The sequence below is a fragment of the Marmota flaviventris genome, chromosome 4, assembly GCF_047511675.1.
Source record: "Marmota flaviventris isolate mMarFla1 chromosome 4, mMarFla1.hap1, whole genome shotgun sequence".
Taxonomy (NCBI): Eukaryota; Metazoa; Chordata; class Mammalia; order Rodentia; family Sciuridae; genus Marmota; species Marmota flaviventris.
This window is the reverse complement of record NC_092501.1, coordinates 140590919-140604710: the sequence shown is the minus strand read 5'-3', so window position 1 is coordinate 140604710 and position 13792 is coordinate 140590919. Positions and strand designations below refer to the sequence as shown.

The 13792-nt window shown below is 38.8% G+C and overlaps 1 protein-coding gene across 1 annotated transcript in view; it reads left to right on the top strand.

Moving 5' to 3' along the window:
* B3glct (beta 3-glucosyltransferase) overlaps positions 1 to 13792 on the top strand; it is a 117430-nt gene that overhangs the window by 100550 nt on the left and 3088 nt on the right. Inside the window, exons 14-15 of the mRNA XM_027928956.2 lie at positions 1504 to 1648; positions 8914 to 9499. Coding sequence (XP_027784757.2) covers positions 1504 to 1648; positions 8914 to 9081 — 313 coding nt within the window. The 3' untranslated portion in view covers positions 9082 to 9499. The remainder of the gene's footprint in view (positions 1 to 1503; positions 1649 to 8913; positions 9500 to 13792) is intronic.

Below are 13792 nucleotides of genomic sequence, written 5' to 3'. Positions count from 1 at the left end.
TAAACACTTGTATTTCCCTGTACCATCTAAAATAAAGAACTTCTGTTATCTTGAGTAAGTCCCATGCCATTGTGACATCTGGTATCTTGCAAGGGCAAGGGACAAGTGTTCTGTGTGGTTGCTTCCTCAGTACTTGGTCTCAGGTATGAAACTGCATTGTACTGGTCTCAGATCGCTGTGGAAACTTCATTTTTGAATCGGATTGTATTCCAATCTGTCCCTTTTTTCCCTTCCTACCAGACTGACTCAGAACTCTTCCTCCGGGAAGATCTGTGCAAAGGCAGCTTTGTTCTCTCTTGTTTGCTACATCAAACTTTTATTGAGTGCCTACTACATGTGTGCAAGGCCGTATGTTTGGCTTTGGAATGTGTGCATGAATTTTAGGTAGTTTTGCCTTGGAGAAAGTCTTCAGTGATTGGGAATAAACTTGTGAACCATATTAATCCCTTTAGACCTGTCAGCTTTGGGGCTATTCCGAATCTGAAAAGATTACTATTATAGGATCAGAATGGAAACCAGAAACCAATCAATATTTTAAAAGAAGAGAATTTATTGTGGGAACTTGGTACCAAACTGTTAGAATGGGCCAGAGGGCTAAAAGAGAGCTGGTGGTTTTCCCTAGAGATTAGTAGCTGTAGAAAACTGCTATTGCCCCTAAGGCTGGAGGAGCAGAGAAAACTATTTGCTGGGCCCATTTCTGCAGCGTTGCTATAACTGTTGCCACTGTTGAATCACCACCTTGCATAAGAGCCAGGCCCAAGGACTGGCACCCTGCATATCTCCAGAGCACGCAGCTGCCCCTGCTGCCTGCCTCTGCTGCTGAGACCAGAACCAGGAGCAGATGGTCTCTGCTAGTATTGGGCCCATTGTTGTCTGTCAAAAGCAGGACTTAGACGGCAAGGGAGGCTGGAAAGGGATATTTCAAAATATTTTAGCAAGAGCACAGAAAGACTGGAATGAGGCTTGAGTTCCACCAGGATGCCTGTTTTTTTTTTTTTTTTCCCTCTATTTCTCCCCCCATCACCTTAAAGAAGCTTCTGTAAAATAGAATCGCTGGTACAATGATGTTTTTTTTTTTTTTTTTCAATCACATTTTATCTCCTTGTTAGTCATGACATGTGAGTAAGATTCAGTGTTTCTGAGTCCATCTCTCTGATGGGAACATTGGCAGAGTTTGTTATTCGTCTCACTGAGGATTTTGAAATTCCGGGACTATTCTAATATTCCAAATGTCATACTAAAACAAGAACATTACCTAGTGTGAGTTTGCAGAAATACACCTAAAGTCACCTAGTAGGTAGATAAACATCTCTTAGAAGTGATTTTGCTTTTCACAGAAGACACAGAAACATTTTCCCAAAGTCACTACTAAATGGAAGTCAGTTGATCCCCGTGTCATGCCTTCCCCAGCAGTGTGGCTCTGAAGCAGAGTTCTCTGTTGAGATTGATGGGCTCCGTGGAGTTGCTCTAACCCACTTCTCTGTCTGCTCTGGCTCCCACTAGCATGGTCTTCAGCCGGGAAGCCATCAGGAGACTTCTTGCCAGCAAATGCCGATGCCACAGCATTGACTCTCCTGACGACATGGTCCTGGGCATGTGCTTTAGTGGGCTGGGCATCCCTATGATACACAGCCCCCTCTTCCATCAGGTGAGATCATGGGTTTTATTCTTACAGGGGGAAGGGGGAATTTCCCTCCCATTTAAGGGCTCTGCTCCTTTCTCTTCTTATATTTTGGAAATGATCTTAAGAACTATATTGACAGGCCCCAGGGGACATTCTTAACGAATCTTGTGTCCTCCATGAATGCTATGAAGATGGAAAGCAAATACATCTAGGAACCCAAATGGTGCGGGGCTAGTGTCTTTGTGTGTAGGACCTGGCAAAAGCTTCTCTCTCTCTCTCTTTCTTTGTTTTCAGTTAAAACAAATTGATGACATTTAAAAAATTTTGGATATTATCTAAAAATATATAGGACTGACCTAATTTTGTCCTAGTGGTCACCAACTGTGTATAGTTCAACACTATCCTCAGGTTTTATACTATCCACCTCGCTTTGATTTAACCAGGACTTCTCCCTTTTGATTGTCATTAAACCAACTGGCTAACATCTATTAATTTCCAATATGCTACCTGAATATATTTTGAGGGCTACAGAAAAGAAAAGATGATATTTATCAGGCATGATTAGTGGTTATAGCGTCACCATATGCATTTTGGGGTTGGAGAAAGGAATCGTTCTGCATTGTTTTTAGTACTATTTCATGAATCTAGTCAGTGAATGTCCTTCTATTCTAAGACTAATAGCAGGTGTACATAAACTAAAAATAACCATAGATCTATACCCATCTAATGTTACTCCTTCAAGAAATTCAAAGCCTTTTGAAATCTGAATGTCTTTTAAGTGCCCTTCCTTACATCGAAAATATATTCTTCATGCTTTATTTAATAACTAGGAGGAAATGCTATCATAGTAATTTAGAAAATGGAGCATGAGAAAAACAACACTATAGAAAACAACTTGAACAAAGCAAAGAAAGTGTTGCATTATCAAGAAAGGCAGACTCCATTTCTGTGTCCTTGAGACAGTAAGGGAGGATAAAAGTAGACCTTTACTAAAAAGAAATTCATGGTAAACCTCCTTGCTGGTACCAGTATGAAGGCACTTATCCATCCTCGAGAAGTCTGACCCATTTTAAGCCAATGAATTGTGTTCTGATGACTCAGAAAAGCAAGATATTCTCTGTCTCTTCCTCTTTTGCTTTATCTCATTATGTTTCACTCATAGAAAAGGAAGGTTAATTAAATCTGCTGGTGTATAAGGAAAGTAATTTGTCAAGGTTATATAGTGTGACAGGTCTTAGATTGTTAGGGTCACTTTTTCTCTTAGGAAAGAACACATTAGTATATAAACTAATAAGGAGAAAAGAGAGAAGGAAAACAATCTAATCCTTAAGCAAAAGTCCTTTGAAGGTAATTAAAAAAAAGTTTGTTTTTTTCCTTCACTTTAAAACCCTTCTCTAAATCACATAATCAATTTTAAACCTTTCCAAAATCATAAAATATGTTTAAAACCTACCCTCCCCCAAAGAGAGTGCTGTATCTTCCAATCCTTAAGCCTCTTTTAGAGTCTGACATGATTTGGACAGTACTTTCAGTTTGTAATGTTTGAACACAGATCCAAACAGCTCTTTTATTCATATTGACAGTGACATAAGAGGCAAAGTAATAAAGTCTAAGAGTGCTGATGAGTCAGAGGGAGAGAGATTATTTGGAAACAGCCTGGCACTGTTGCCTGGGCCATATTCCTTCTGTTTCCAGTCAGGGGATATAACCGTGAAATCGTAGATTTAGAAGGGGACTCCAAGGGATGTCTCGTACATCCATTCAGTAAAAGCGAAGTATCTAGAGTGCATGGTTTTGTTCTTCCAAAATTATATGCCACTAATGGATCTGGTGGTGTCAATGGTATTGAATTCCCTGCACAAAGTACAAGCAAGCTGGACAAAATTGTCAAAATAACGATTTCAAGCCTCTGGAAATCAAATAAAGGCTAACAATAAATTGAGAAACATTGATTTCTGAAAAATTGCTACACTTCAAGGTAAGAACAGTAGATCTGAGGCTTTCTTGCCTGAAACCACTACCATCCTCAAGTCCTCCCCAGCCCCTTAACTTAGTGAGAACAGCAGATTTACCAGAATGGACCTGGATGGAATAAACAACACTTTGCTGCCAGAGGGGAGGGACTTGATTGGGGAAGGGGAGATGAACACCCACGGATATATCAGCTAAAAATGTTAATGTTGGTAGGAAACAAACAAAAACAATCTGCATCTTTACTGGTCTGAAGTTGCAGTCTGAGTTAAGGTGAGGGTGTATTAGCCAGAAATGTGGCATCTTATGCCCTAGAAATAAGAGTAGCTACATGGTTAGGTAAACTCTTCACACTTATCCCTAGCCCGTTTGAAAACTATGCAAATGTGTAAGAGTTGAGTCCAGCGGAAAGCAAAGTCAAGGCATGTTTGAAAACTGGCTGAAGCTGTAGATTGCTTTCCAGCCCACACACAGATGGAAGCCCTGCAGACTGGAGATGTTTAAGCACAACTTCTGTGTATATGTTAGTCCAACTAAGTTATTCAGGGGCAGAGATGACTTGATTCAGGCCAGGTCAAAACTAAAAGTAAGAACTCTAACTAATCAGCATTTGTACATGATAGGGAGAAAGAGCCCATAGTATAAGTCCACGCAAGTTACTTTAAAAGGAAAGCAATAAAAATGAATCAGATTTGTGGGTTGATATAATACACTATCTAAAATTACCAGTTTTGATCAAATAATCCTGAGACATACAAAGAAACATCATCGGGGAAAATGCAATGAATAGAAACTAACTCTTGAGTAGGGCCAGATGTTGGATTTGATAAGTGAATACTTCAGAGCACTAATAAAAATATAGTCACAGAATTAAAGGAAACTCTGCTCAAAGAACTAAAGACAAATATGATGACAATGATAATAAATAGGGATTCTTTTTAAAATACCTTTATTTTGTTTATTTGTTTATTTTTGTGTGGTGCTGAGGATCAAACCCAGTGCCTCATGCATGCGAGCCAAGCATTCTACCACTGAGCCACAAGCCCAGCCTAAATAGGGATTCTTAATAGAAAAAAAATAGAAATCATCATAAAGAACCCAACGAAGTCTATAAGTACAAAATCCAATAACTGAAATTAGAAATCATATAGCTGAATTTAACAGTACATTTGAGATGGCAGAAGAAAAATCTCAGTGAATTCGATGAACGATCAATAGAAATTACCTAATCTAAAGGAAACTGAGGACAAAAAACTGTAGAAAAATGAACAGACCTCCTAGACATATTGAGCCACAGAGTGCACCAACATTCACTTGAGGGCAGTCCTGGAGAGAGAGGGTAGGGAAAATGGGACCACAAAAATTTCTTTTTAAGAAATAACTGTTGAAACTTTCTAAACGTAGTAAGAAAGAACTTGTGGAGCCAACAAATTCCAAAAAAGGGTAATAATGAAAAGAATTACATGTCAAACTTTGAAAAGACCAAAACAAATAGAAAATCTTGAGAGCAACAAACTGATCATCATGAAGAGCGGAACAAATATGATGATTAGATGGGTTCTCATAAATAATGAGGCAAAAAGAAAAAAAACAACAACTGTCAATCAGTCATTCTCTATTCAGTGAAATTATGCTTCCAAATGAAAGTGAAATAAAGACATTCTCAGATGAACAAAAAAAGATTTCTTTTGCTAGTACACATTCCCTACAAGAATGAGATGGAAAAGTCCTTAATTAGAATTATTTGTATTAATCTGATAAGTTAGATGCATGTTGTCCCTGGAGCAACCTCTAAGAACCACCATTTGACTCAGTTATCCCACTCCTTGGTACAATGTAAAATTGTGTGAAGTTAAACATACACCTGTGGAATAGGATAAAGATTCTAGAAATAAGCCCTCCCATTGATGTAAACTGATTTTTATCCAGGGCATTTCAGTGGTGGAAAGAAACAAATGGTGCTGGAACAATTATATATCAATATACCATGAGAAAACTTTGAATCTTGCCTTACACCATGCACAAAAAATTAATTCAAAATGGGTGAGAGTTTACAATGTGGGAAGTAAAGCTTAAACTTTTAGAAAGTTAGGGATAATTTTCTGTGACCTGAATTTAGGCAAGGATTTCTTATTAAAATTAAAAGCATGACCCAAAAAGGAAAAATTAATAAGTCAAACTTCATATAACCTTTATTCCTTAAGAGATATTGGAAAAACCAAACCAAACCACAGTGTAGGATAAAATATTTACAAATTATATATCTGATAGGGGACACGGGTCTAGAATATAATGTTCATTTACAACTCAATGAGAAATGAAATCTTTTAGTTTGGAGTGGGCAAAAAAAAATTGAATGGACATTTCACTAAAGAAGATGAGTGAATGACTAATGAGCAAAAAAAAAAAAAAAAAGATTCTTAGTATTATTCACAATAATCTAAAATTAGAAGCAACCAGAATGTTTATCAACTAATGACTAGGTGAATAGAATATGGTATCTTTGTTTTGGTCAGTTTTTTCAATGCTGAGATGAAAGGACCTGACCAGAACAATTTTGGAGGAGGAAAGGTTTATTTGAGGGCTCATGGTTTCAGAGGTTAGCCCATAGAAAGCTGCCTCCATTTCTCAGGGTTCCAGGAGAGACTGAACATCATGGCGGGAGAGTGTGGTGGAGGGAAGCAGCTCACATCATGGTGATCAGCAAGCATAAAGAGAAACTCATTTCCAGATACAAAATATGTACCCCAAAACCATGTGCCCTAGTCACACCTCCTCCAGCCACACCCTACCACTTCAGTTACCACTTAGTTAATCCCTATCGGGGATTAATCCACTGATTGGATTAAGATTCTTACAATGGGATCATTTCTCCTCTGAACCTTGCATTGTCTACAATTGGGGGGCACTTCACATCCAAACCATAACAATGTTTATGCATGGTAGCATTAGTCAGCAGCACAAAGGCATGAACTACTGATACATGCAACAGTGCTGAGCCAGGAACAAAATATTCACATTGTGTGATTCCATTCTTAAGAGAAAGGCGACACTGTAGAGATGAGACAAATCAGGGGTTTCTTGGGGCTGCCAGTAGGAGTGGGGATTAATTGCAATTATACACAAGGAGATTGGTGGTGGTGGTGAAATTGTAATGTTCTAAAACTGGTTTTATGCTTGCCCCCAAATCATTTTTTTCTTTATTTGTTTTTGGAAATTTTTAAAGTGTTTCAAACACTGTTTCTCTGGGTGAACTGTAGAGTGTATAAACCATTCTTTTGGGGTGTATTGTATATCTAAGGAGATACAATTTTAATCTCCATTTGTGGAACTGCTCATTGAGCTCTAAAGAAGGATAAGAAGGTTTTAATGTTTCTCAATTTATGTCCTTGACAGTTGAAGCAGTCTCTCTTGCCTATCACATTCGTTGTCCTTCCCCACCCCTGTACCTGCCTGTTTGGGATTTCCTTTTGGCATTTTGGACAGAGATGGGATAAGAGGTTCTATAGACTTCTCTGTGTTATGCATGCTTCTGGGGATGGATTTTTTTTTAGTTTTGCCTTATTCTTTTCTGTGACCTCATGCATTGAAAACGACAGCACATTCTAATGCTTAATGAGCCAACTGTTCACAGGTATGCATAGGCTTGCTGAGATGCTATTAATCACTCCTGGAATCCGTGTTAACAGAGGGATTTTTTCCCTCCTGTTCGATGCATTAATATCTCTGGCAATTCATTTTCACTTGTGAAAAATAAGCCAGGATTTCTTTTCTTTGCTTTTACTTCTTTCTTCTGAGAACATTGTGGGAATTACCCCAGAACTGAATTGAGAGCCTGTTTCTCTCTGGTTTTCTTTCCTGCTGGTAAACTCTCACAGGGCCTCACAAATAAGCATCATCTAATATATGAATTCCTTCAACTAATATTTGAAATTTTCCCAGTGCATTAGACTATATTCCAGTATGGATTTTTATTGGTCTATCTTCCCTCTTAAAATTCCCTTCTTAGACTTTTAACTCCATGAGTCCTTAGAATCCTTAAAGGGCAATACAGTAGCAATTGTGAGAGTTCTTCCCCCGCATTATTTTAACTTTTCCTCACATTTGAGCTGTGTCTTTGTGTCACTCTGAGGAGCATCCCAATGAGGCTAGGCTCATTGAGGCTAGGTTTGGGTGTGTGGCTGGAGCAGTGGGCCAAGGACAGGCAGCAGGTGTCCTGGTGCAACCTTAATGGAAGCTGGCCACCTCTTTCTTGTCCCCATTCCAACATTTGCTAATTTGATTACTTCTGAGAGCTCCAGTTTCCTCATTTCAATAATATTCTGTCCTTCTTGGAAGGTTTCAAGGATTAAATGAGATAATATTTAATAAAACTAACACCATTTAAGAGAGTTTATTTAAATATCCACATCAAAAATGTAGGCAGATTATACTAAAATACTAGCCTAGAAAAGACTTGTTTTTAAAATGTATTATATTTAATTTTAATAGTCAAGATGATTTTCTGTTGATAAACCAATGAATTACTCTATAAAACAGATGGGCCATATAAATTCATAAGCAAATTAAGAAAATGGAGAGAAGATGATTGCTCTGTTTAGAGCAAACGAAATTGTCTAGCTCTGATTTTCCTTCTAACATTACAGTTTGTAACTTCAGTCTCTAAAACATTCTAGGTTATATCTGATCCTGCTTATGGTTTCTAAGTTCTAGAGAATTCTGAAATGATGATAACACAGAAAAACTTTACAGTCCTCTTGCAAAGTGCTTTGGTTAACTCACATTTTTTAAAATTCATATTTCTGGAACCAGAATTATATAACTTCTCTCTGATGAACCCCATGTTGTCTTTCTTTGAAAGATATCACTCCATTATGGTAGAGAATTAGATAGGCCGAGGGACCTTGAGAACTCCTCACCCCAGTGAACTGCATAACCCATGTGTGAAGGGGTTTCCCGAGAGGGACCTGGGAATTAATTTTGCTGCTTTTATTCAGAGATCATAATACTAAGTTAAATGACTTACCTAGGAAAACTTTTCACGTTTACTGCCATGCTTAAAGACTCTTCCAGAGACAAAACTATGGGATCTCCAAGCAAAAATCAAAGCATCTGGGATATTAAAGTAATTGGAGACTCAAAAGCAAGGAATCTGGAGTTAGAAGAAGATGGTAGAAAATAAGGTTCCCTCTTGCTTTTTGATTCCCATAACCAGTAACAAATATTGAAATGAAGCATTTGCTTTTTAAATTCAAATGTTATTCGGAAACAGTTATTTTTGATCACCAAAAGAGCATAATTCTTTGTTCTTCATGCAGGCTCGGCCAACAGATTACTCAAAGGACTTACTTTCTCATCAAGTTCCTATATCATTTCACAAATATTGGAACATCGATCCAGTGAAGGTGTATTTCACGTGGTTGGCACCCAGTGAGGAGGAAAAAGCCACACAAAAGACACAAAATGTTTTTAGAGAAGAGTTGTGAAGCCTGGCGGCCAGGGAGCATGGATTGGGGTAGGGAGCAGAAATGGAGACTTGACATTGATGAGAGCTGCAGCCGAGTCGGGATGGCACCTGGCATTTTGCCAGGGGGAATGGTTGAGAGGTGGTGCCAGCGAGCCATTAGGATGGTGATGGTTGAATTCTCGCGGAGTTCCCATTGAGTTCCGGTTGAGCTCTCGCGGAGTTCCTAGAGAGTTCGTGTGGGTTTGCGGAGTTCCCGTTGAGTCCTGGTAGAGCTCTTGCGGAGTTCCTGGAGAGTTCACGGGGGTGGCGTTCGTGGGGTTCAGAAATAAAGTTCGTTCCTGCTTGAATCTACAAGTGGCTCGTGACATCCCGGTTATTTGTGCCCAGCCAGACTGCGGCATTTGGTGGCCCATGCGGGGAGCGCCTGAAGCTTGGGGGTAAGTGAAACTGCTCGCCCCTGAGGGCAGGGCAAGAGAATGGGTGACCATTTCAAAAAACAATGTGTTCTTGTTTTGATTTGTTTTGTTTTTGTTTCAAGCTGCCTGTCCCTAGAACTTTCTCAGGCAAACTGGGGAAAGTGGTTGGCTCAAGGTTTGAAGTTGTTCGGCCCTGAGGAAGAGATAGAGATAGACCACGGATACACATGTCAAGAAAATAGAAAAACTGATACAAATTTTTGTTCCATTTTTGTTTCATTCTGTTTCGGTTTTGTTTTGTGTTATCTTGTTGGGTTGCGTTATCTTTGTAGCAGAAATATGGGATCAGAAATTAGCAAAAAACAAACCGAAAGAGTGTTAAGTAAATTGCTAGAGGAAGGAGGCACCCCAGTAAAACCGAGAACAGTTCGGGCATACGTTGATACCATACAAAAATGTAGCCCATGGCTTTTTAAGGAGGAGTTGTTGAATATATCACAATGGGACCATCATGGTGAAGACTTAAGGAAGAGGGAAAAGAAAAACCCAGGGACTTTGCCAGTTGGCACATTGTCATTGTGGATGATGATACGATTTTGTATGCCTAGTCCAAAGCTTTCAGTTCAGATTATGGTAGAAGACATATTAGATCAGGAAAAAGAGGAGGCCTCTTGAGATAGTCAGAAAGGGGAAGAAAGTTTAGAGGAGAAAAAGCTGTCAGGGAGAAGTTACAACAGGAGGCTGCTACTAACACCATTCTATCACCAGAGGGCATAATTCAACCAACAGCTCCACCTATGGAGACAACATATGCTGAGTGGCCCTCAACCCCCATAGTTGATAGATGGGATCCTGAGACAGGACCCAAAGATTAGCATGCCCTGTATTTGAAGAGGCAGGAGGGCAGCGAATTCACCATGTTTTAGATTTCAAAACAGTGAAGCAGCTGAAAGAGGCTGTAACAACCTATGGTCCTCAAGCACCCTTTACTGTAAGCATGGTCGAATCCATTACCAACTTGAACATAATGCCAGCAGATTGGGCTAGTATGTGCAAAGCTGTGCTAAAGGAGGACATTATCTTTTATGGAAGGTTGCTAATCAGGAATTTTGCATGGAGACGGCTAGGCGAAATGCAACAGCCAGTTATACTCAGAGAAATCTAGATATGTTGTTAGGAGAGGGACCTTATGAGGGTCAGCTGCAACAAATTAGATATGATCCTGACATATACTCACAAATTGCTTCAGCTGCGGTTAGGGCATGGAAAACTTTACAGGGGCATGGAGATTTACAAGGTCAATTATCTAAGGTAATACAAGGAGCTAATGAACCTTACACTGAATTTGTAGATAGGCTTATACAAACAGCTACCAGAATTTTTGGGGATGTAGAACAAGCAATGCCATTAATAAAACAACTAGCCTACGAACAGGCAAATAGATGGTGCAGGGATGCCATTAGACCATGGAAACATGGAGATTTAAACACATATATTAAATTATGCAGAGACATTAATGAACAAGGGCAAGTCTTGGCAGCTGTAGTACAACAGGCTTTAGGTGCCAGACCAAAAACATGCTACAATTGTGAACAAACAGGACATTTTAAAAGGAGTTGCCCCATAGGAGGAGGGTTTAACAAAACTAGGTATCAAAGGGGTAGAATACCAGGTATTTGCCCACGATGCCATAGAGGGAGACATTGGGCTAATGAATGCCGATCTCAAACCACTATAGAGGGTACTCTGTTATAAAAAAACGGACAAGGACCAGGTGTTTACCCACGATATTGTGAAGAAAAACATTGGGCTCCATTGCCAAAAAAAGGACAGGGGGTCCCCATGCTCCGGGGCCCATGACCACAAATACACGGGGCACTGGAGGAACCCAGCAACACCATCAGGGTAGTGCCCAGGACACATTATCCATTAGATCTCTCATCAGACAAACCAGAGGGAGTGCAGGGTTGGACATCTGCACCTCCACCAGAACAGTACTAACTCCAGAGATGGGAGTTCAAATCATTCCCACAGGGGTAAAAGGACCTCTTCCCCAAGGAACAGTAGGCTTATTATTAGGACGCAGTTCTTCTACTCTAAAAGGACTTATGATAAGTCCTGGGGTAATTGATCCTGATTATGAAGGTGAAATAAAAATTATAGCCAGTTCTCCAAGGGGTATATCAGCAATTTCACCAGGAGATAGAATAGCACAGTTATTAATAATACCCAGCCAACATGATAAATTTTCCAGTCATACTAAAGAAAGAGGTTCCAGGGGATTAGGCTCCACAGGTGTAGATTGGGCTATGCTTTCTTTAAATTTAGATTCTTGCCCCATGCTAAAACTAAATATTCAAGGACATGAATTTAATGGGCTACTGGATACAGGTGCAGACCTTAGCATCATATCTCGTCAAGAATGGCCAAAACATTGGCCATTACAACAAGCCACTCAAACGCTTTGAGGCCTAGGAGTGGCAACTAATCCCCATAGAAGTGTGATGGTATTAGATTGGAAGGATCCTGAAGGATATGAAGGAACTATACAGCCATGTGTATTGGATCATCTTCCTATAAATTTATGGGGACGAGATGTCCTAGATCAATTAGGACTAACATTAACAAATAACATCAATTCAAATGCACCCACTATTATGGCTAGACAAAGTTTTAGGAAAGGAAAAGGATTAGGAGAAAAAGGATAAAGTATAGTGGCACCAATACAAATAGGTCAAGAAATAGATAGACATGGATTGGGTTTTCAGGAGGGGTCACTGAGACAATAAAAATTACTTGGAAATCAGAAAGATCAGTATGGGTTCCTCAGTGGCCCCTGACTAAAGAAAAGATACAAGCAGCCCATGACCTGGTCAAACAACAATTAGCAGAAGGACATATACAACCCTCTGTATCTCCCTATAATACTCCCATTTTTGTCATCAAAAAGAAATCTGGTAAATGGAGATTATTGCAAGATTTAAGAGCTATTAATAACGAGATGGTTATTATGGGACCTGCTTAATCGGGGATTCCTCAATTGTCTGCTTTGCCAAAAACCTGGTATATTTTAGTTATAGATATTAAAGATTGTTTTTTTTTTTAATTCTAATTCATCCTGAGGATAGTCCACGTTTTGCATTTACTATCCCTGCGCTGAATCATGAAGGTCCCGATCAGAGATATGAATGGAAAGTACTCCCTCAAGGGATGGCTAACAGCCCGACTATGTGTCAAATTTATGTTAACAAAGCAATCCAGCCACTTAGAAATCAAAATACTGAACTACAAATATTTCACTATATGGACGATGTATTATTAGCACACAAAGATAAAAACACATTGCTATTATGTTATGCCACACTTACAAATTTATTAAAAAATTATAATCTAGAGATAGCAATAGATAAAGTACAATTAAATTTTCCAATTAATTATTTAGGAGTTCTATTATCCTTGACCATGGTCCGTCCACCAAAAATTCAAATACGAGTAGATCAACTCAAATCACTTAACGACTTTCAAAAGTTACTAGGAGACATAAATTGGATAAGGCCTTATCTAGGCATACCAACAGGAGAGTTGGGACCTTTATTTGATATCCTAAAAGGTTCATCAGATCCAAATTCAACCCGAATGTTAACGCCTGAAGCAAGAAAGGCATTAAAAATTATTGAAACATATATGGAAAATATGCATTTGGATAGAATTGATATAAGTTTGCCTTTATTATTTATTGTACTACCAACAAAAAAATATTCCTACAGGAGTATTTTGGCAAGAAGGTCCATTATTGTGGATACATTTATCTTACTCTCCTAACACTATTCTTACTAGGTATCCTGAGGCTGTAGGACAATTAATACTCAAAGGAATAAAAGCAGCAAAGGGAGTGTTTGGAATTTCTCCCGATAAAATTATTACTCCATATACAATAGATCAAATTGATGAGTTATATAATGAGTTAAATACTTGGGCAATAATCATGTGCAAATCTAATGTTTCATTTGATAACCACTTACCATCTAATCCTTTGTTGTCTTTTTGGTCTTCTCATCCTGTAGTTTTTCCAAAAATGACAAAAAACCAAAACAACAAAAACAAAAAAACACCTATCATGAATGCTCCAAATGTATTCACTGATGGGTCAAATAATGGTACAGCAGCAGTAGTTACCCCTGATCAAACTTTTACATTTTTAGTACCCAAATAATCAGCTCAAAAGGTAGAGCTTAATGCCCAGTATTACAAACTTTTGTGATGGTTAAAGATTCTGTATTTAATTTATTTTCCGATAGTCAGTATATAGTTAAT